At 40.8% G+C, this 24,301-nt stretch overlaps 1 protein-coding gene across 3 annotated transcripts; it reads left to right on the top strand.

The window, feature by feature from the left end:
- The first annotated feature begins 781 nt into the window (after positions 1 to 781).
- On the top strand, positions 782 to 23,433 carry LOC139544519 (myosin heavy chain, fast skeletal muscle-like). Of its 3 annotated transcripts, none has more exons than XM_071351702.1 (41): positions 782 to 817; positions 1,070 to 1,110; positions 1,679 to 1,897; positions 2,251 to 2,394; positions 2,655 to 2,811; positions 3,029 to 3,056; positions 3,231 to 3,345; positions 4,546 to 4,638; positions 4,869 to 4,932; positions 5,050 to 5,148; positions 6,087 to 6,190; positions 6,386 to 6,524; positions 6,634 to 6,752; positions 6,878 to 7,027; positions 7,123 to 7,293; positions 7,446 to 7,749; positions 7,902 to 7,969; positions 8,108 to 8,195; positions 8,443 to 8,560; positions 8,896 to 9,019; positions 9,265 to 9,401; positions 9,662 to 9,917; positions 10,033 to 10,275; positions 10,384 to 10,560; positions 10,683 to 10,828; positions 10,923 to 11,013; positions 11,266 to 11,655; positions 11,954 to 12,080; positions 12,220 to 12,338; positions 12,464 to 12,660; positions 12,829 to 13,012; positions 13,489 to 13,654; positions 13,850 to 13,974; positions 15,407 to 15,715; positions 15,854 to 16,057; positions 17,872 to 17,997; positions 18,234 to 18,404; positions 18,691 to 18,795; positions 18,879 to 18,974; positions 19,121 to 19,252; positions 22,554 to 23,433. In XM_071351702.1, exons 3-41 carry the CDS (start codon positions 1,691 to 1,693, stop codon positions 22,560 to 22,562), a joined length of 5,802 nt encoding a protein of 1,933 aa, XP_071207803.1. In that variant the 5' UTR covers positions 782 to 817; positions 1,070 to 1,110; positions 1,679 to 1,690; the 3' UTR covers positions 22,563 to 23,433. The 3 variants fall into 3 exon arrangements, with proteins under 3 accessions (XP_071207803.1, XP_071207802.1, XP_071207801.1); XM_071351701.1 differs by lacking the exon at positions 22,554 to 23,433 and adding an exon at positions 19,869 to 20,181 and having other exon boundaries at positions 6,637 to 6,752; XM_071351700.1 differs by lacking the exon at positions 22,554 to 23,433 and adding an exon at positions 19,869 to 20,181.
- Positions 23,434 to 24,301: the final 868 nt, after the last annotated feature.

The following is a 24,301-nucleotide window of genomic DNA, read 5'->3' as shown; positions in this document are numbered from 1 at the left end:
AAAGTGAACATCCGACACCGGTCTTCTGTAGACTACACACTATTGAAGCTCCATGATCTACTATGTAACACAGAGATCCGGTGCTGGGAAGCACAGTAAATTGTCCATATTAGTCATCCCAACCTTCACTATACTGAAATCAGTACTGCAATAAACTTGCCACTCAGATATGTTGTCAGGAACATGCTCGGGCCTCTCCCAGGTCCCTGTGTTATGAGTTGCAAATCCCAAGTTAGACTTTCACTGCAGGGACACGAATTATGTAAATCTTGTCATTATAAAATGCTGAGAGGCAATAAACTCATGCTTGCAGTTATGATCACAAAAATGTTCTACCCCAATATAATTTCAATAATCCTTACTGCAAGGGATGGTTTACCTTCTTACTCAATGACAGCAAACAGTTGTTAGTAAGGCTTTTTGCGTAATGTTGATAGATAAACAAATATACATATATTTAACTCATTCTTATATTTGTCTGTTTGTGGTTGTGTTTGGTATTAATTAGCTTACTACAGTAACATCTACAAATGTATGGATAATGATTTGTAAATGACAAACAACTATTAGCAATGATTTAAAAATATACCTTATTATAACACATTACCTTTATATGAAGTTAGCAAAATCCAATTCAAAGACAAATATCACAGAAATACATAGTGGCAATAGGAGTCAGCCCCTAATTCTCTCCTCCAATCCACATCCTTGATTAGGGGAGCCATAATTAACTTCTGCTTGGTTAGCACTCAAAACTCTCAACCAGATAAATAGAGCCTCAGAGCAGCATCAATGACAGACAGCTTCTACCTCTGTGGTAAGACTAACTCCTTTTACTCTGTTTATTCTAATGTCTCGGCACCTGATAATGTAGTTGAATTGTAAAGTTGCAATCTGTCCTAAATGCCATTTGTCTGTTGTGACAGGGTATGAAATGTGTTTTGTGCATGGAATGTGTTTTTAAGGGATTCATCTGGGATGCCATTCAACTTTTTTAGCAACTCTTCAGGTGGGATGAGACTAAGTACCGGTAATGTGTGTTTAATCATGACACCTCAATGTCTTACAGAACCCTCTAACACACAATTTAATCTGGGAGAGGAAGACAAGGTGAGACATTGTTAGAGTTTTTCACTCACATTTTTTTCTATTGGAGAGTATTCTATGAGAGACACTGTTTTATTAGCTACACAAGCTTACTACTTACCTAACTTTGTTGCTAATGTATAAAAGAATGAGCTACCAAACCCGCTCACAGGATTGGTTAACTCTTGAGGTCCGTCTGGTCTCGACCAATTTAGGTAAATCCTCTTATCCTTTTATTGCACCCCATTGTTGGAATAATATAAAAACACAAATTCCCTGGTGCCGCCACGGCAGTTTAGGACTGTGTTGTTGAATGAATTCATTGAGGATTGCAGTTGTTTCAATTGATTGTAGTATTTATTTGTTGTAATTGTGGTGTTGAGGTTGTGCCTTGTGGTTATATTCATTCGTATTATTTTAATTGTAATGTAAATTGTTCTTCCTGTTGTGAGAGAATTTTTGTACTCAGGGCAACATTGGGAATGAGACCTTGGTCTCAATTGGGCTATCCTGAATAAATTACAGTTAATTTAAAAAAACTGTTTATTCAAAATAAACTCAATCATTTGTTTGCTTTGTTTGTGTTTCTCAGTGAGTTGCCACCATGAGTACCGACGCAGAGATGGCCTCTTATGGCAAAGCCGGTGTATACCTCCGTAAGCCTGAGAAGGAGAGGATTGAGGCCCAAAGCAAGCCCTTCGATGCAAAGAATGCCTGCTATGTGACCGATGTTAAGGAGCTGTACCTCAAGGGTACCATTGTTGGCAGAGAAGGGGGAAAGGTCCAAGTGAAAGTCCTTGACACTGGGGAGGTAAGCCTACAACATAGGACAGAAGTCAGTTTCAAGTTGAAGTTTGTTTATTCACAATGATATTTAAAAGAAAAATTACTTCAGATGTTGCAGGAGAACTTAAAACTTGTAGTGTATTTGAGGTTTAAAAAGGCTTCTGAATTTTGTAATTTCACACATAATAATTAACATTTCCTGTTGCTGCAGGATTATTTTACTGCTGTAGTAAACTGGCTCAAATTAAGATCCTACATCTGTACAGTAAAATGTATGACTGACTTGATGATTACTAAATCAAAGCAATGTCGACACAGATTCAGTAACAGTTCTTCCAATTGATCCAAGTGTAATGTAGATTACCGACTGATTTTCAGACTAATGACTTCAAAGAAGCTGATGTCTTCGAAATGAACCCTCCAAAGTTTGACATGATTGAGGACATGGCCATGATGACCTACCTCAATGAAGCCACTGTCCTGTATAACCTCAAAGAGCGTTATGCAGCATGGATGATCTACGTAAGGAACCTATTCTACATATAAATGACTGTATATAGGTATATACACACACTCATAAGTGAACATAGGACACCACCATATAAGGGAAATCTAAAATGCCAAAACTCCAAAATGCACATGCTGTTTGTAAATTAAAAACACCTTTGCAAAAATAATGTAACTGAATACAAGAAACACTTGTAAGTGTTCCATAGAAGCTCTATACAGTTTAACAGAAAAGCTGATTTTGCTAATCCCCTAACTTCCTTCCCTTCATCCAGACCTACTCCGGGCTGTTCTGTGCCACGGTGAATCCCTACAAGTGGCTCCCTGTGTACGACGAAGAGGTTGTTAACGCTTACAGAGGAAAGAAGCGCATGGAGGCTCCACCCCATATCTTCTCTGTCTCTGACAGGGCCTATCAGTTCATGTTGACGGGTATGATCTTATACATGTGGATGAACGGATAGATTGATGGATAAATAGATAGAAGCTCACACAAGCAGATATGGGCAGCCAAGGTACTAGCTGGAAACATCAATGCAATAATATCTAGTGAAAAGCGTGTGAAACACTATCCACTACTTTAAGATAATTGGCAAATGCCATAATGTATCAAAACTGTTTATATTCTTTGTTGTTTTTTTGCCTGCAGATAGGGAGAACCAGTCTATCCTGATTACGTAAGTTCTCAACTAACATCTAACATTATAGTTAGTTGGATATCATAACAATTATTAAGCATATACATGAACTATAGTAAATGAGTAAACAACTCAAAGTGTACTTTTTAGTGATTATGTTTTGAATGTCTGACACTGAAACATGAACCTCTTATTCTCTGTCATATAAACCAGCGGAGAATCTGGTGCAGGAAAGACTGTCAACACCAAGCGTGTCATCCAATACTTTGCCACCATTGCTGTGTCTGGAGGAGAAAGGAAGAGGGCGGCAGAACCCGGCAAAATGCAGGTACAGGTGTAGGATCTTCATTTGATGACCCTGTTGCAGGACAACTTTCAATGCAATGCAGGAAATGTAAAACTTGTAGTGTGTTTTAGGTTTTAAAAGCCTTTTGAAGTTTCCACTTTTACATTTCAGACTTGATTTCGCCTTAAGAAAAATGTATCAACCCCTACAAAAAGGTCCATTAATTATACTGAACAAAAATATAAACGCAATATGAAACAATTTCTAAGATTTTACTGAGTTACATTTCATATAAGGAAATCAGTCAATTGAAATAAATTCATTAGTCTCTAATCTATAGATTAGGGACTAATGAATTAGTCCCTAATCTATTTCACATTACTGGGAATACAGATATGCATCTGTTGGTTACAGATCCTCTACCTTTAAAAAAAAGTAAGGGCATGGATCAGAAAACCAGTCAGTATCTGGTGTGACCACCATTCACCTTATGCAGTGCAACACATGTCCTTTGCATAGAGCTGATCAGGCTGTTTATTGTGGCCTGTGGAATGTTGTCCCACTCCTCTTCAATGGTTGTGCGAAGTTGCTGGATATTGGTGTGAACTGGAACAAGCTGTCGTATATGTCGATCCAGAGCATCCCAAACATGGCATGACAATGGGCCTCAGGATCTTGTCTCGGAATCTCTGTGCATTCAAATTTCCATCTATAAAAGTATATTCTATTTAAACATGAGACACCTGTAGCATTGTACTGTGTGACAAGACTGCACATTTTAGAGTGGCCTTTTATTGTCCCCAGCACAAGGTGCGCTTGTGTAATGATCATGCTGTTTAATTATCTTCTTGATATCCCAAACCTGTCAGGTGGATGGATTATCTTTGCAAAGGAGAAAAACTAACAGGGATATAAACAGCATTTGAGAGGAATAAGTTTTTTGTGTATACGGAACATTTCTGGGCTTTTTTATTTCAGTTCATGAAACATGGGACCAACACTTTACATGTTGCATTTATATTTTTGTTCAGTGTATAATCCACATAATAATTCACATTTCCTGTTGTTGCAGCATTATTTTGCTGCGGTGTCAAACTGGCTCAAATTAAGATCCTACATCTGTAGGCCAGCCATATATATATAACTGCTTATTTTAAGACAGTTCCACCACTGTTGAAGAAGGGTGTTCTATAGTACTGTATGTCATGCTGTTTCTGACCAACTTGTGTTCGTCTCCCTCAGGGGTCTCTTGAAGATCAGATTATTGCTGCCAACCCTCTGCTGGAGGCTTACGGTAATGCCAAGACAGTTCGGAACGACAACTCTTCTCGTTTTGTAAGTATGGGGGACACACTTGCCATACTTAAATATTCCTTATTGATCTAGAATGACATGACAATGAAAGGCTGTACGATTGAGACCTATTCAGTATTTCCAAATGTCAGTGTTAAACGACGGTTTAGAAATAAAGGAAAGCACTATTTTCAGAGTACTGAGATGGACACCATGGCAGTTTCCTTTTGTTGACTCGTTCCCTCATTTCTAACCCCCATGCTCTACTTTAGGGTAAATTCATCAGGATTCACTTCCACAGTAATGGCAAACTGTCTAGTGCTGACATTGAGACCTGTAAGTTGGGTGGATTGTTTGTTGGATTGTTTGTCATGAATGCACAATGTCCTAAATTCACAGAGATTATGTTTTAAGGAGACCAAGCACTGAACTTTATCACCTGTTCTCTTTCAGACCTGCTGGAGAAGTCCAGAGTGACCTTCCAGCTGCCCGATGAGAGAAGCTACCACATATTCTACCAGATGATGACCAACCACAAGCCTGAGCTGATTGGTACGACAAAGTAGAAAGCTGTTTGACTATTTTTGTCATTTAGTTGACAGGGAAATTGCACCTGAATCAACATATCAGTGGTCTCATATCAATGTTTAAGTGCTACAGTGAGTTCTAAAGTTCAGGGTTGTATTACTCATGACTATTGTAATATTTCTAATTGAGATAGAGTTCCATAAACAGGGAAAGGGGATACCTAGTCAGTTGCAAAACTGAATGCATTCAACAGAAATGTGTCTTCTGAATTTAACCCAACCTCTCTGAATCAGAGAGGTGTGTGGGGGGATGCCTTAATCGACATCCACGTCATCAGCGCCCGGGGAGCAGTTGTTGTTGGGGGGTTAACTGCTTTGCTCAAGGACAGAACGGCAGATTTATCCACCTTGCTGGCTCGGGGATTCGTACCAGCGACCTTTCGGTTACTGGCCCAACGCTCTTAACCACTAGGCTACTTGCATGGAGAACTACTGCATGGAGAACTACTGCACTCCAGTGGAAATTATGGGGTAAAATCAATCAAACGATCCAAGACAAAGTGACAATTCACCACTCAAATGTTGCCCTCATTTGATGACAAGTTAAATGGTATTGTGAAAGATGACATTTCCAGCCTCAGTGAGTTGGAGTCGCGCAAACCAATAAAGGTTCTTCCTGTAGTTGAATGTGTCATAAAGTCAGCTTCGTATTCCTGTGGTATAGACTCCTAGGAGGAATAGAGAGGGGAAATGATCAAATCCATACGGTTTCATTTGACCGCTCTGTTTTTCACTGCATTACATTTGTATTTGAGTTGCATTTGGCTCTCAATACAGATACAGTACGTCCTTTATGTCCGCACTTTCTAACCTTAATCTTCATCTCATGCAAGAGAGGAAAAGGGAGGAGAAAGTAAATTCCATCTGGTTGAACTAACTCTGTCCGGTTCTCCGTCCCCACAGAAATGACGCTCATCACCACCAACCCCTATGACTTCCCCATGATCAGCCAGGGGCAGATCAAAGTGGCCTCTATCGATGACAAAGAGGAGCTGGATGCCACAGATGTGAGTCTCTCAAACTATATACAAGAATGAATAACGCCTCTATCTCCACTGAAAAAAATGCACAATTATATGTTGTAACTTAACTCCAAGCAGTGCAGCCCCATGACAGTTTTGTTCAGTTTGAAACTCCCTGCACTTGTGATATCTCCTGTATGTGCATACACTAAGTTTAACTATGAAATTCCTGTCACTCAGGCTGCCATTGACATCCTGGGCTTCACCAATGATGAGAAGATGGGCATCTACAAGCTGACCGGCGCTGTCATGCACCACGGCAACTTACGTTTCAAGCAGAAGCAGCGTGAGGAGCAGGCCGAGCCAGACGGCACAGAGGGTGAGTCCTTTCTCCAAACACCGGAATAGACAGAATGAAACTGGTTTCTCTGTCAGAGTAACACTACATTTGTCCCTGTATATGAGTCTGATGCTCTTTCTCTCTATAGTAGCTGATAAAATCGGTTACCTCTTGGGTCTGAACTCAGCTGACATGCTGAAACTTCTGTGCTACCCCAGAGTGAAGGTTGGCAATGAGTTTGTGACCAAGGGACAGACCGTGCCTCAGGTGACGTCTTTACATCCAAGATTACATAATTGCTACAACACCACGATTCATTTTATGTTAGATTTTTTTTAAATCAAGCTCTATACCAGCAAGACATGATCAATGTCTCACCTGTTTTTGCACAGGTGTATAACTCAGTCTCGGCTCTGGCCAAGTCCATCTATGAGCGGATGTTCTTGTGGATGGTCATCCGTATCAACCAGATGTTGGACACCAAGCAACAAAGGAACTTCTACATCGGTGTGCTCGACATTGCTGGGTTTGAGATCTTTGACGTAAGTATGTGATTATTACAGAATAAACAGTTTATGGCTTTAAGGTCTTATGACAGAAGGTGATTGAACTAATCTTCTTTGAACTTCACTAACAGTTCAACACCATGGAGCAGCTGTGTATCAACTTCACCAATGAGAAACTGCAACAGTTCTTCAACCATCACATGTTTGTCCTGGAGCAAGAGGAGTACAAGAAGGAGGGAATCATCTGGGAGTTCATTGATTTCGGCATGGACTTGGCTGCCTGCATTGAGCTTATTGAGAAGGTACACAGACTGAGAATTCTACTTAAAAAATAATGTACTGTAGAATGGCCTACAACAGAGTTGACAGGGACGGATGTTGGAGTTGAGAGTGAATTATTATCCCTTTGATACAAGATGGCTACTATTAATCCTGCTCTTACATTTTTCATCAGCCAATGGGCATCTTCTCCATCCTTGAAGAGGAGTGCATGTTCCCCAAGGCTTCAGACACTTCCTTCAAGAACAAGCTGTATGACCAGCATATGGGCAAGAAAAACACTTTCCAGAAGCCCAAGCCTGCCAAGGGAAAGGCCGAGGCCCACTTCTCCCTGGTGCACTACGCTGGTATTGTGGACTACAACATCTGTGGCTGGCTGGACAAGAATAAAGACCCCCTGAACGACTCAGTGGTGCAGCTCTACCAGAAGTCTTCAGTCAAACTGCTGCTTCTTATCTACGTTGATTCTCCAGCTGAAGGTCATTTAACATGGTTAAATAATAGTTTTTGCCAATATTCCCGATATCAACATTACATTACACAAACTATTTGGTAGCAGTTGCAAATAGATTATCTCCGAAATAAAATATGGTGTTCACCAAATCACTCATGATTTGAACTATTTTTACAGACAGAGCATCCAAGAAGGGAGGCAAGAAAAAGGGAGGCTCCATGCAGACAGTGTCTTCCCAGTTCAGGGTGAGCTTTTCAAACTTGTATTCAAAGTTATCTGGTTAACTTATCTGGTCAACATTTTTAACGCACCTTATTGACCAGATAAGTTAATTTGTATGAATGATTTCTGAGACGGCTGTTTGGTGTGTCCCCGCCCTGCAGGAGAACTTGGGCAAGCTGATGACCAACTTGAGGAGCACTCACCCTCACTTTGTGCGCTGTCTGATCCCCAATGAGTCAAAGACTCCAGGTACAAGAAATATCGAGTGAAATACAAAATTGTAACCCAATGGTTTAGCAGCTAGTGAGATTCAGTAGCTTAAAACAAAATAAGTACCAAGTAACTACCTGTACTTACATGTGGTACAAGATAGCTGATTATAAGTTATTCCCATATATTTACCCAGAAATAATGGCACTTACATCAACACAATGTAATTGTAGCCCTTACAATGTTTCAGTGTTTCTTAGCTTTAACGATATTTTGTGTTTTTCAGGTCTGATGGAGAACTTCCTGGTTATCCACCAGCTAAGGTGTAACGGTGTACTGGAGGGTATCAGGATCTGTAGAAAGGGGTTCCCCAGCAGAATCCCCTACGGTGACTTCAAGCAGAGGTACCCTTTAGAAATGTCATCTATCTAACATGGCTCCATGTTAACTTTAGAATATAACTGAATTTGACAAAATAATAAGAAACTCAGAAACTCTTTCATTCTGAGATCTTAAAAGATTACATTCTGAAATCTTAAAATATTACATTCTGAGATTTAATAAATACAGACCAAAACAATGTTTGGCATCAATTGGCCTATGCTAGAGTTCATAAAAGAAGAATGGCTAGAATGTTCAGCTGATTTCATAAACAGTGGTAGAACTGTGACACAGCAACAGAATAGCTTTGTTTGCCCACAACTTAAAAACTGACAGTTTCCAGTCTCTCCTAATCCAGGTACAAAGTACTGAATCCCAGTGTTATCCCAGAAGGAACATTTATGGACAACAAGAAGGCTTCTGAGAATCTGCTTGGGTCAATCAATGTGGCACACGAGCAGTACAAGTTTGGACACACCAAGGTCAGGGTTCAAATACACTCAGGAAAGCAAACACAAAACATAAGTAAAACAACAATGTAAATGCTAACCACTCAACGCCTTTTTACAATACATCTTGCCGTGTTGATCCCTCATTTAAATTCAACCCTGCTTTCTGACTTCTGATGACATCCATTGATAATGTTGACCTATTCTCAGGTGTTCTTAGTTCTTACCGGTGTCTCGGGCATTTACCTTCCTGTTACCTTCCTGTTACATGCGCTCAGGTGTTCTTCAAAGCTGGTCTGCTGGGTGTCCTGGAGGAGATGCGAGACGAGAGACTGGCCTCTCTGGTCTGCATGATACAGTCTCTGTGTCGTGGGTTCGTCATGAGGAAGGAGTTTGTGAAGATGATGGAGCGGAGGTGAGGGATAGAAGATATCTCAAGATAAAGGCTCATCCAAATTCATCTAACAGGGTTGCAGTGGTTTCCATTTCATCTCCAACGATTCCAGGGATCAAATTGTTATATTCACCTTAAATTTACAAATCCTATACTTTTTTTGATTCATTAATTGAATTTCACTTTATTTTCTCTGAGGAGCTGGAACGTTGTCCTGTAAATAACATATTATTATTATTTAGCCATAACACTCACCAAGATCCCTGTTTCCTGTTGTTCAGAGAGGCTGTCTTCACCATCAAATACAACATTCGCTCATTCATGAATGTTAAACACTGGTCATGGATGAAGGTGTATTACAAGATCAAGCCACTGCTGAAGAGTGCTGAGACTGAGAAGGAGCTAGCCAACATGAAGGAGGACATTGAGAAGTGCAAAATTGCCCTGACCAAGGCTGAGGCCCGCAAGACAGAGCTTGAGGAGAAGATGGTGACCGTTCTGCAGGAGAGGAATGACCTGACGCTCCAAGTTGCATCTGTGAGCATCTGTCAAGTGCCTGGCTTGATTGCCCATATTTTATTGAAGACGATGGACAGGAGGTGTGCACTGATTAAATTAATGTCTGCCTATTTTTCTATCATTGTGAAACCAGGAATCAGAGAATCTGACTGATGCTGAGGAGAGGTGCGAGGGGCTGATCAAGAGCAAGATCCAGCTGGAGGCCAAACTCAAAGAGACGACCGAAAGGCTGGAGGATGAGGAGGAGATGAATGCTGAGCTGACCTCCAAGAAGAGGAAGCTGGAGGATGAGTGTTCGGAGTTGAAGAAGGACATTGATGACCTGGAGCTCACCCTGGCCAAAGTGGAGAAGGAGAAACACGCCACTGAAAACAAGGTCTAAAATGTTGACATAGCTGAACGATAGTAGAATCAAACCAAAGCTAAACAATGATTGAAACTAACCACACAACTTACATACAAATGTTGTTGTGGCTGTGTTCAGGTCAAAAATCTGACTGAGGAGATGGCCTCTCAAGATGAGAGCGTTGCCAAGCTGACCAAGGAGAAGAAAGCCCTCCAAGAGGCCCACCAGCAGACACTGGACGACCTGCAGGTAGAGGAGGACAAAGTCAACACTCTGACCAAGGCCAAGGCCAAGCTGGAACAGCAAGTTGATGACGTGAGTGGAGTCACACTTTATCGAGTCATGGATTTATATATTGTTAGATTATACATTTAGCTAGGCCATGGCATAATCATTGATTGTTTAAAATTAACTGACACAAGTATCTTAACATGTAGCTTGAGGCTTCTCTGGAGCAAGAAAAGAGGCTCCGTATGGACTTTGAGAGAGCCAAGAGAAAGCTGGAGGGAGACCTGAAACTAGCCCAGGAATCCATAATGGACCTGGAGAATGACAAGCAGCAGTCTGAAGAAAAGATCAAAAAGTATATTACTTTTTTTTTCTGTAGTTAGGAGTTTGAAAGACTCTTTTAAATGAAAAAATGACTGCTGAGTAGTGATGCATTTATCTTACCATAGGAAGGACTTTGAGACCAGCCAGCTCCTCAGCATGATTGCGGATGAGCAGTCTCTGGGTGGTCAGCTGCAGAAGAATATCAAGGAACTCCAGGTACAGTAGAGTATCTAACCCCGGCTTCAGTATAGTATTCCATATATTACTAGATGTTCTAGATACTAGATTTTCAAAATACTACATGTTCTAGAGACTACATATTCTAGATACTAGATGTCAGTCTTACGTATTTAGCAACTTAAAACAACAATAAAACATAGTATAAATACACAACTATCCAGCCTATTTTTTATTTTTTTGCAAGGTCAGTTTAAATTTCCCCATCCTAAACCCCCTCCCTTGTTTTAGGCTCGTATTGAGGAGATGGAGGAGGATATTGAGGCTGAGCATTCTGCCAGGGCAAAGGTTGAGAAGCAGAGGGCCGATCTCTCCAGGGAACTTGAGGAGATCAGTGATAGGCTGGAGGAAGCTGGAGGAGCCATTGCTGCTCAGATCGAGATGAACAAGAAGCGTGAGGCTGAGTTCCAGAAACTGAGACGCGACCTCGAGGAGTCGACCCTGCAGCACGAGGCCACAGCCGCAGTCCTGAGGAAGAAGCAGGCTGACAGTGTGGCGGAGCTCGGAGAGCAGATTGACAACCTGCAGCGTGTCAAGCAGAAACTGGAGAAGGAGAAGAGCGAGTACAAGATGGAGATTGATGACCTCTCCAGCAACATGGAGGCTGTCACCAAGACTAAGGTGGGTATTTGAATCAAACCCCAAATACTCAACATGAATGGATGAATGGAATGCTGCCAGACAGCAGAATTGCATCCAGCTCTAAAGTTGGACACATTTGTAAGCACACCACAGCTTCAACTTAGTGGGTTAATCCTATAGGCATATAGGGTAGTGCAATGACCTCGAAAGTGCAGGGCTGGAGTAGCATCGCTCCCAAATTACTATCTACAAAACCCTACTGCAAGACAGAAATGTATACAAGCTGTACACCATAAGAATGTAAAATAAAAATGACATATCTATATTTCACTAACAGGGCAATCTGGAGAAGATGTGCCGTACTATTGAGGATCAGCTGAGTGAGCTCAAGACTGGGAACGATGAGAACCTTCGCCAGATCAACGACATCAGTGGACATAGGGCCAGACTCCTGACTGAGAACGGTACCCACAACAATGACCAACACATTTTCCATACATAATCTAAATCAGTACCCAACAACATGTGTTAGGGGCTATTGTACAAGGCTACAGTATTTTTAAGAACAGAAGAATTTACAATGTGTATTCTCATCCCTTACAGGTGAGTTTGGCCGCCAGCTGGAAGAGAAGGGAGCTTTGGTGTTTCAGCTGACCAGAGGCAAGCAGGCCTTCACACAGCAGGTGGAGGAGCTAAAGAGGCAGATTGAGGAGGAGGTCAAAGTAAGGGAGTCAAAATGCTCTACCGAGCACAGAGTATAGAGTCAAATGCCTCTTGTCATGTTTATAACAACTAAACCATCCTCAGCAATGTATTACTGTAACCTGTTTTGCTATCTTTCACTCAGGCTAAGAATTCCCTGGCCCATGGTGTCCAGTCTGCCCGCCATGACTGTGACCTTCTGAGGGAGCAGTTTGAGTTGGAGCAAGAGGCCAAGGCAGAACTGCAACGCTGCATGTCTAAGGCCAACAGCGAGGTGGCTCAGTGGAGGACCAAGTATGAGACGGATGCCATCCAGCGCACAGAGGAGCTTGAGGAGGCCAAGTAAGCAGTTACACTTAAAAAAAAACCTCTTATTATAACTATGATCCTAAATGTGCGCATCTTCACACCTTCTTAATTTCACTTAGTTATGAGGCATCATGTTTATATGATACGTTTGTCTGAATACCTGTGGAAGCATTAAAATATGAACTCTTTCCTGTCTAACAGGAAGAAGCTGGCGCAGCGTCTGCAGGACGCTGAGGAAATGATTGAGGCAACCAACTCAAAGTGTGCTTCGCTGGAGAAGACCAAGCAAAGGCTGCTGGGAGAGGTGGAGGACATCATGATTGATGTAGAGAGGGCCAACGCTATGGCTGGCAACCTTGATAAGAAGCAGAGGAACTTCGACAAGGTGAAAAAGAACACTTCACACACTATACTGACTTTTGAAATGTGCTATTAAATGGACTGGAAAAATAAATAGCAACAACACCACAACAACAACAAATCTGATAGGCATTATCAGTATGATCCTGCTGGTCATCTATGAACATCTTGGCCATGTTCTGTTATAATCTCCACTCGGCACAGCCAGAAGAGGACTGGCCACCCCTCATAGCCTGGTTCCTCTCTAGGTTTCTTCCTAGATTCTGGCCTTTCTAGGGAGTTTTTCCTAGCCACCGTGCTTCTACACCTGCATTGCTTGCTGTTTGGGGGTTTAGGCTGGGTTTCTGTACAGCACTTTGAGATATCAGCTGATGTAAGGAGGGCTTTATAAATAAATTTGATTGATGTGTCTCCAGTGATCATAATGTATCATGGCTTATTTCTGATTAGAAGGTAAAGCTGCATCAAGAATAAACTGTTAAATCCCATAAAATCCAATAGGTTCTGGCTGAGTGGAAGCAGAAGTATGAGGTGGGCCAGGCTGAACTGGAAGGAGCTCAGAAGGAGGCTCGTTCTATGAGCACAGAGCTCTTCAAGATGAAGAACTCATATGAGGAGGCTCTGGATCAGCTGGAGACTCTGAAGAGAGAGAACAAAAACCTCCAACGTGAGTAAACAACAGGAGTTGATTTTTTGGCCCACTTGGAGTGTACAGTTTACAATCACTTTTTTATTGTTATCAGTTATAGCTGTGTTCTTTTGAAACATCTATGGTAGCAAAAGGCTTTTATGCAAAGCTGTATGATATTTAGCAACATTCACAAATCTCCCTGTTCTAAACAATTTCTCTGTGTTTGTGCAGAAGAGATCTCTGACCTGACTGAACAGATCGGAGAGACAAGCAAGAGCATCCATGAGCTGGAAAAGTCCAAGAAGACTGTGGAGATGGAGAATTCTGAGATCCAGACCGCTCTGGAGGAGGCTGAAGTGAGCAGATATGATACATCATTATGTAGTTGAATAATTAAACAGAATGAGAGCTACAGTGCTGTTCAGTACTCCTGTATTGGTACTTTTTGTAGTAATATAGCTTCCAGTTCTTCACTAGGTGGTGCGCTCCTCGGAATAGCGGACGTGCATAAAGATGGCGGTCTCCATGTAGTTACCACAAATTACCCTCCGTCACTCATTTTTTGTATCTGCATTACCGGTGCATCAAGTCTGACACCAACAGGCTCTTGAACAGCTTCTATCCCCAAGCACTACGACTGATAAATAGCTACACGGACTATCTGAGTTTACCATTTATCTTTATTGACCTTTTATTTCAATCTTTGCACACTCACAGGACCCTACCCACTCTCACACACACTCACTCCATCATCTTCTCACTCACACATACTCACTCCATCATCTTCTCACTCACACATACTCACTCCATCATCTGCTCACTCACACATAATATGCACATACATTTATACTGACTCTACACACCCACTCACATACTTTATTATATATTTTTTATTTAACCTTTATTTAACTAGGCAAGTCAGTTAAGAACAAATTCTTATTTACAATGACGGCCTACACCGGCCAAACCCAGACGACACTGGGCCAGTTGTGCGCCGCCCTATGGGACTACCAATCACGTCCGGTTGGGATACAGCCTGGATTCAAACCAGGGTGTCTGTAGTGAGGCCTCAAGCACTGAGATGCAGTGCCTTAGACCGCTGCGCCACTCGGGAGCATACAAGCTGCTGCTACTCTGTTTATCTTATATCCTGTTGCCTAGTCACCTTACCCTATACCCTATACATATCTACTTCCATCACCCCAGTATCCCTGCACATGTAAATATGGTATTGAATTTTTAAGTTTTTTATATTTCTTGTATATAGTCTGTTTACTTACTTTTATTGAGTATTCATATTTCCTATTCTTATTTCTCATGTGTTTTTTTCTAGTAATACATTGTTATTCATTATTGCATTGTTGGGTTTTGAGTTTGCAAGAAAGGCATTTTACTGTACTTGTGCATGTGACTTTAAAACTTGAAACATTAGCACAGTATACATGATCCTGATTCTAGCTCCCAGACATCAGCATTTATATATATATATATATATTATATTATTATTATTTTATTTTTTTAAGTAGATTGTGTTGATTTATGTTGTGCGCCATAGTTTTAAAAACTAGGATTGTAGTGTTAGAACAATGATGTCATATCTGTGTTCTGCCATCTTTATGCACATTGTGAAGAGTGGGCACTTTTTGATTTATGCAACTGCTTTAGGTCTTATAAACACAAAAGTAAGAGACAATTGTTACTTTTAGCTGTCTCCAAGTCTAATGTTTTAATTGCTGGGATAACCTCCGATGTCAAGCATTCTGTGACAAATCACTTTTATTTGTCCAGGGAACACTGGAGCACGAGGAATCCAAGATTCTGCGTGTGCAGCTGGAGCTGAACCAGATCAAGGGTGAGGTGGACAGGAAGCTGGCAGAGAAGGACGAGGAGATGGAGCAGATCAAAAAGAACAGCCAGCGGATTATAGAATCCATGCAGAACACACTGGACTCTGAGGTCCGCAGCAGGAGCGACGCCCTGAGGGTGAAGAAGAAGATGGATGGAGACCTGAATGAGATGGAGATGCAGCTGAGCCACGCCAATAGACAGGCCATTGAGGCCACGAAACAGCTGAGAAATGTCCAGGGACAACTTAAGGTAAAGAATGTCAAAACTTGTGACTGATTTGTTAAGGGTCAAAGATTAATCAAGCAATGTAATAAAGTAGAAAAGCAGTCACATTTTTCATAAAGACAACATTCACACGTCCTAATACTCTGTCGTTTTGAATTCCAGGATGCCCAATTGCTCCTTGATGACGCTGTCCGTGAGTCAGAAGACATGAAGGAGCAGGCCGCCATGGTGGAACGCAGGAACGGTCTGATGATGGCAGAGATTGAGGAGCTGAGGGCTGCTCTGGAGCAGACTGAGAGAGGCCGCAAAGTGGCTGAGCAAGAGCTGGTGGACGCCAGTGAGCGTGTGGGACTGCTCCACTCTCAGGTACGGGTCTGGTCACTCATTGGCAGTGTGAGATGATATGAGGAATATGCCTAGAAAGCCGTACTACTATGGCTGACCCTGTAAAACAATACATTTCACAGCACCTATCCAGTGTATGTGACTACATTATTTGGGGATAAGGTAAAAAGGGACTAGACAGTGATTTCATAAATCTAAAGATTTTTCAGGGAGTATATCTGCACTTGGGGAGACAAATAGAACTTCCACTTAATGGAACCAAATTAAACAGTTGTCTCTACAGGTTTTTAGAAATGTATAAAAAATAGAAAAACATAAATACCTTATTTACATAAGTTTTCAGACCCTTTGCTATGAGACTCGAAATTGAGCTCAGGTACATCCTGTTTCCATTGATCATCCTTGATGTTTTACCGACTTGAATGGAGTCCACTTGTGGTAAATTCAATTGATTGGGCATGATTTGAAAAGGCACACACCTGTCTATATAAGGTCCCACAGTTGACAGTGCATGTCAGAGAAAAAAACAAGCCATGAGGTCAAAGGAATTGTCTGTAGAGCTCCGAAACAGGATTGTGTCGAGGCACAGATCTAAGGAAGGGTACCAAAAAAGCATTGCAGCATTGAAGACCCCCAAGAATACAGTGGCCTTCATCATTCTTAAATGGAAGAAGTTTGAAACCACCAAGACTCTTCCTAGAGCTGGCCACTCAGCCAAACTGAGCAATCGGGGGAGAAGGGCCTAGGTCAGGGAGTGACCAAGAACCTGATTGTCACTGACAGAGCTCCAGAGTTCCTCTGTGGAGATGGGAGAACATTCTAGAAAGACAACCATCTCTGCAGCACTCCACCAATCAGGCCTTCATGGTGGAGTTGCCAGACGGAAGCCTCTCCTCAGTGAAAGGCACATGACAGCCCACTTGGAGTTTGCCAAAAGGCACCTAAAGACTCTCAATCTTGTTTCTCATGGTCTATCTGGTCTGATTAAACCAAGATTGAACTCTTTGGCCTGGATGCCAAGCATCACGTCTGGAGGAAACCTGGCACCCTCCCTACGGTGAATGGTGGTGGCTGCAGGGATGTTTTTCAGCGGCAGGGACTGGGAGACTAGTCAGAATCGAGGGAAAGATGTACCTTAGCAAAGTACAGAGAGATCCTTGATAAAAATCTACTCCAGAGCGCTCAGGACCTCAGATTGGGTCGAAGGTTCACCTTCTAACAGGACAACAACCCTGAGCACACAGCCAAGACAATGCAGGAGTGGCTTCAGGACAAGTCCTTGAATGTACTTGAGTGGAGAAACTCCCCAAATACAGGTGTGCCAAGCTTGTAGCGTTATACCCAAGAAGACTCGAGACTGTAATCGCTGCCAAAGGTGCTTCAACAAAGTACTTAGTAAAGGGTCTGAATACTTATGTAAATGTGATATTTCAGGGTTTTTTTTATTATAAATTAGCAAAAAAATCTAAACAACAGTTTTTACTTTGTCATTATGGAGAATTGTGTGTAGATTGAGGGGGGGGGGATTTTAGAATATGGCTGTAATGTAACAAAATGTGGAAAACATCAAGGTGTCTGAATACTTTCCGTATGCGCCGTACATCCATGCCATTTCAGATACTATAGCATACTTGATAAAGTACATTAAAGGAAATGAATTACCTAAATACTTGATTAAAAGCCCCTTTTTTAATATTTTTTCTTTTAACAATCTTAGCATTGAAGAGATTAATTTATGGAGATTAATTTCCATAGTTTCCATGGTGTGACTAGTATATTGTCTTGAGATAAGGCGTTTCAGCCAGTCATTGATTGATCTATATTTCCTCCTCCAGAACACCAACCTTCTGAACACTAAGAAGAAGCTGGAGGCTGACCTGGTGCAGGTGCAAGGAGAGGTGGACGACATCATCCAGGAGGCCAGAAACGCAGAAGAGAAGGCCAAGAAGGCCATCACTGATGTGAGTCCATATGTTTGGCCAAAACACAGTACAGGGTCTCCAGGCTAACCACATGAAAGTGTTTGATCTGTACCAAATTCTAATTATCATTTTTTTTCATAAGATTTTATGAGTGCAACAGTTAATAACAGCAGAATAACTAAGTCAAGACATGTGGTTATCAGATCATTACAGGAAAACCTGTCTGTGTTGCCATAAGGTCTCACCTTCATTAAACCTATTTAATGATATTTCAGGCGGCCATGATGGCTGAGGAGCTGAAGAAGGAGCAGGACACCAGCTCTCACCTGGAGAGGATGAAGAAGAACCTGGAGGTCACAGTCAAGGACCTGCAGCACCGCCTGGATGAGGCAGAAAATCTGGCCATGAAGGGAGGCAAGAAGCAGCTCCAGAAACTGGAGTCCAGGGTGAGTTATTCAGGCATTTAGAAGATGGGGTAAACAATTTGCTTTCAATAACCCATGTGGATAATAATACTGTCATTATCATTAGAAACTCTCCCATTAAATGTGCAAAAAGGACATAGGAAGAGACTCAACTATCACATAGTCTTTGTATCTGAACAAAGTCTGTATTAACTTTCATCAACACCCTTTCTTTACGTTAGCCTGGAGGAATCTACCTCTATATTTATTTGCAGTGATTTGAAACTGATTCCTCCTCGTAAAAATCATGACCATTTCATCTGTGAAGGTACGTGAGCTGGAGGCTGAGGTGGAGTCCGAGCAGAGAAGAGGTGTAGACGCAGTTAAGGGAGTCCGCAAGTACGAGCGCAGAGTCAAGGAGCTCACATACCAAGTAAGAAAAGCACCTTAACACACAGTAATACAGACAGATGTGTATGAAAGGATGGACACTGATACATCTTCTTCCGCCCACAGACTGAGGAGGACAATAAAAATGTTAGCAGACTTCAGGATCTAGTAGAAAAGCTGCAGCTTAAAGTCAAGGCCTACAAGAGGCAGGCTGAGGAAGCGGTGAGTTAGGCCTAAAATTAATAGCAAGTATAATGGTTTTACCCTGTATTAAGTTGTGTAGCGGACTTGGCCATAGTAAGCAATGCATGAAACAAATATGCCATCCTGAATAAATCACTGATGTTGTTCTTTGTCCCTCCTCCCAGGAGGAACAAGCCAACCAGCACATGTCTAAGTTCCGTAAGGTTCAGCATGAGCTGGAGGAGGCTGAGGAACGCGCTGACATTTCAGAGTCCCAGGTCAACAAGCTCAGAGTCAAGAGCCGTGACTCCGGAAAGGTAAAGATCTGCTTTTAAACCTACACCTGAATAATGTTCAAGACTTCATCATCATCAATAAAGGCTGTCACAGACTCAGATTAAACCTAATTCAAAACAAATAATAGTTTGGCTGCATTAACACAGCCAAAATCATTATTGGATGCAATTAAAGGAGCTATATGTAACCATTCCACCTGTCAATTACAATATAAATCCACAAGAGCAAAACATACCTTTTAGAAGGCCGCATATCACTTTTACAGCTAATTAGCATTTTTACTGTGACTAGCTGGTCCGGCTTTTGTTGTGTACGACTTCCCGAATTATGATTGGTTATCGTTTGAGACGTTCACAACAACAGCAGAAACATTAGCAGTAAAAACTTCTTAACGGCTCTGCAACTGAACTTTTTAGGATTATGACCATGGAGAAGAAGTACTAAGGGTTTCTAAGCAATGTTCTTAAAAAAACATGAAGAAATTGAATTTAAGGTTAATGTTACTTTAATCTTAATTTTAAAAGATCAGAGGCCTTTCATTCCAAGTAAATTTTCATGTAACCACAATTGTAGTTATTGGTGATCTTGAGCCCAGAACTGGATATACTCATTAATAACTATCACTTTCTCTTACAGGCCAAAGAAGAGTAAACCTATTTTATTTTAAATAGAGAACTTGGACTGAACAATTCTTAAGACAGCCTTACATTATTATAGCTACTACAAGGCAGAGAAACCAGGCCAGGGGCTGGGTGGTCAGTGGGGGTACTGGTTTTTCGTAATTTTTTCCCCTTGTCATTTGGTTTTTGTGTTTTGTTGTCCATTTTGTTTTGATGCGTGTTGTTGTGGTTGTCTTGTGTGTAAAAGGGGTAGCCCACAAATTGTTTTGGGAACTTGTTTACATTGTTGTATGCTCCTTAATAAAACACATTTGAAATGTATAAACATATGTATAGTACCCTTGGTGACTTTGTAAATTCACTTTACAGTATAAAAAAAACTGTTAAATTAAAATTTTACATGACTAGGAAACATCTTAGAAATGTAGGCCTATAAAGAAATGCAATATTATCCGAAAGCTGTGATGTAACAATTAGATTAGATTCAACCACTGACTCCACACTGTTCTGAAGGCACATTATAAGTATAATATTTAAGTGGTAATGCCAGAGAAGCCGGAGTTTGGAGGATTTATTGGCAAGGGTGTTGGGCCCCAGACGAAGTTATTTGATTTAATTTATTCATACTATTTCATCCTTCCACAAGATATAGTCCCGACACAAATCTCGGGTTGCTACCCAAGCCGGCTGGTCGTTCGTTCTATGGGTTCAGTTGCTATAGACGCGACCCAGTCGTTCAGTCTTTTTGTTCTGTATCTATAGACGCGACCCAGTCGTTCAGTCTTTTTGTTCTGTATCTATAGACGCGACCCAGTCATTCGTTCTAAATGTTCCATACTGGCTGGTAACGTCATTATCCCTTGCTTGATAGCTAGCCAACTACTGCTAACTTACAGTCATGTCAAAACATACAGCAAAGTAGCCACATTTGCATTTGTTTAAGCTGTTTTCTAGTGACATTTATTTGAATAAATCCATAACAATGAGCTAATGAGGCGCGATTTCGCCTGGCATAGAACATTTGCTGACTCGACAGGACACTGTTGTTCAAAGGAGCTAGCCAACAACACAGCTAACACAATCACTTCAAACTGGAAATACTGCAAACTAGCTTCACTTAGTTTGACCTTTTTTTCAATTTACATTTCTTTGTATGTATCCATAAAATGACTCCAGCTGATTCATGATTTCGACTGGCTGATAAACGCAGCCTGCCTGTCTGTCTCGTCCAGACTCCCGACACGTTCATTACTATGGGACAGCTGGAGATCTAATCTGAATATTGAAACAATGTTTCAAATGTCGGAGAGACAGACAGCAAGGGTTATACAAATCTCGCCTGTTGAAAACGAAATGTTAGTCTAAAAGAAATGTGAGATAATGTCTAGATGCTTTTTATAGTGGAGATCAAGTTTATAAATTGCTTGGCTGGGTTGATGAGACAGTGGATTGCCCAGTCAGATGGAACAGAGTAAATAGGCATTTTAAAGTCATAGATTTAGCCGGTGGTAACTTGTGGAATAGACACCGGCTGGAATGTGGTTTTAACCAATCAGCATTCAGGATTAGACCCACCGGTTGTATAATGTTCTATACAAAATCTATACAAAATCAGACATAATTATTTCCACAGTGCTACACACATAGTAAAGACCTCAGTCATTTAGGGGCATCTATAAATAGAATGCTGAGCAAAAAGGGCTAAAAATGTAAAAACAGTCAAAACAACATGGCACATGGGGTTCCATGGAAACTTAGGGGAATCCATGGACACTTGGGGGACTCAATGGATCCTATAACCTGAAAAGATTGATCCTTCAGCAGAGATTTTCATAGTTTCCCGATTCAGCTGTCAGCGTTAGGAATCTAAATTGGAAGACTGTTGAAGGATCGTAAAAAATAAGAATTTGAATTGAGAACTTACACTGAACAATTCTTACATTCTTAAAACAATCCTACATTATTTCCCAGATCTGTGCCTCGACACAATCCTGTCTCAGAGCTCTACAGAAAATTCCTTTGACCTCATGGCTTGGTTTTTGCTCTGTCAACCGTAGGACCTTATATAGACAGGTGTGTGCCAAATCATGCTACAGGTGGACTACGATCCAGTTGTAGTAACATCTCAAAGATGATCAATGGAAACAGGATGCACCTGAGCTCAATATCCAGTCTCATAGCAAGGTGTCTGAATACTTGTTTTTTATATATATACATTTGCAGAATTTCGGAAAACCTGTTTTCACTTTGTCATTATGGGGTATTGTGTGTAGATTGCTGAGGAGTTGTTTTTTTTAATCCATTTTAGAATAAGGCTGTAACGTAACAAAATGTGAACAAAGTCAAGGGGTCTGAATACTTTCCGAAGGCACTGTATATACAATTTGCAATACACAGTAGTGAAAGTGAAATTATAGTTAAGCACCACAGAGCCATTTAAATGCTGGCCCGAAAAGATCCAATATATTCTACCAAGAGTTAGGGGATTTGTGTTGCAAGCTGAGTGTTACATTAACACTCAGGGTTGAGGTCAATTCCATTTCATTCCAATCAATTCAGGAAGTACACTGAAATTCCAATTATCTTCTATGCTTCTCAATGAGAAACATTTGGAATTGGAATTTGGTTTACTTTCTGAATTGACTGGAATTTAAATTGAATTGACCCCAACCCTGATAACATTTTCTCTCTCCTCTTACAGGGAAAATAATAAAAACACCCAGATCAACACTTTCCCATTGTAAGTTGAGGATCCGAGTGCAGGTGGAAGGATGAATTTCTGTAGGAACAAAGACTGAATGGAAACGGATAATTATTTAGTAGCTTTAATGGTCAAACCACATTGAACACCATCAGCCACCACACTAGAACTGTCTGTCACTTCCTGTATCAAGAAAGCTTAACCCCACACAATTAAAGCATTGGCCAATAGGAAAACAGATAATTAGTTACCAGGCAAAGAAATAGATAACACACAGTTATTTCCTGTAACACAGATTTAACATATTTCAGCAATGTGTATAACTGCCATATAAATTCAATAATTACTCAGGAAATAATCCTACACCTTGTGATTTTCATGGTAGAATTCTGAGCATTGATTCAAAAAGGTTGAACATTCCCTTGGTGACTTTGTGAGTTATTACATAGAGAATACAGTATGTATTTTTCATATCATAAAATGGTCATACATGATGGGGTATCAATATAATTGTTAAATTCATGTACAGATCTTTGAAACAGATTTTGTGTTATCCCTGAGCTGTTCCCGATTTACACATTTTTGTTGAGGCATCCTGCATGGAGATGAGTGAAAATCCTGTATATCTTCATGCTACTTAGGACATACCCTCTCATCTATCTGAATGTTTGCATTGTGGGATGCACATCCTTTTATTCACAGGGCTTAATAGTCAGCAGATACAGCGCTAACTTGGTTATACTATTGAAGGATGTACACATTCATGTTTATTCATCCCCCCCAAAGATTATAAATAATGTTAACCACTACCATAATTCAAAATCCAAACACACCATGTGTTCAATATTCTGTTAACAAATAAAAGTGTTTGGTACCCACATTGTGCAATCTGTTTCATGCCATCATGTCTACTTTGCAATACCAAGTCAGTGAGGTTGCCTGTTTAAGTGTCACTGTTCACCCTAAAGACCATAATAATACAGAGGCATAAAAGGTGAAGGTGGTGTAAAGAACACAACGCTCTATAACGTTTTGATGTGATTAGAATTCAAACTATACTTAGTAAGCTGTCATTTGTTGCATTACAAAGTGGGATTGAAATAGTTGTAGTTGTAATTTTTGTAATTGATCTACACAAAATATTCCATAATTTCAAAGTGAAAAGATAATTCTACACATTTATACAAATTAATAAACTTAAATAACAAAAATATAGTTGTTGTAGTAAAACTTGGCTTAACATATCACATAATGAGTTATATGGACTAGAGGTCTTCACAGGTCCAAAAAGTTGGACCCATTCTGAAATGGACCTAGGTCTTTCCCACCTGGACCAGATATGCATAAGTAAAACATTTTAATATAGAGAGCCGTTCCGAACGGACTCGAGGACAAATAGACCCGTTCCGTATAGACCTGGTCAATCCAGACCCGATCCGAGTGATGTAACCAGCAGAAAAGGGACTTTTTAAGCAACTCTAATAAAGTGTGAGAGGAGGGAGAGATCAGAGAGATGCCGCTGTGTCTATGGCAAGACTGGAAAATTGCTGTCTAGCAATGATCCCTAACACCTTGACATTTGGCCTCTACAAGCCAGAACGTTGAATAAAATTATATTTTAATGTACTTTACTGGTTGTCCGTGCAGTTGGTCCTTTTGGCAGAATGAATGTGAGAACATATATCCACAGGAAAGTATAATTACATCAACTTTTAGAAGCGCTGGTATGAATGAATGAATGAATGAAT

This window comes from Salvelinus alpinus, chromosome 18 (assembly GCF_045679555.1).
Source record: "Salvelinus alpinus chromosome 18, SLU_Salpinus.1, whole genome shotgun sequence".
Taxonomy (NCBI): Eukaryota; Metazoa; Chordata; class Actinopteri; order Salmoniformes; family Salmonidae; genus Salvelinus; species Salvelinus alpinus.
Note: the sequence above shows the minus strand (reverse complement) of the source record. Positions and strands in the feature narration are given on the sequence as shown.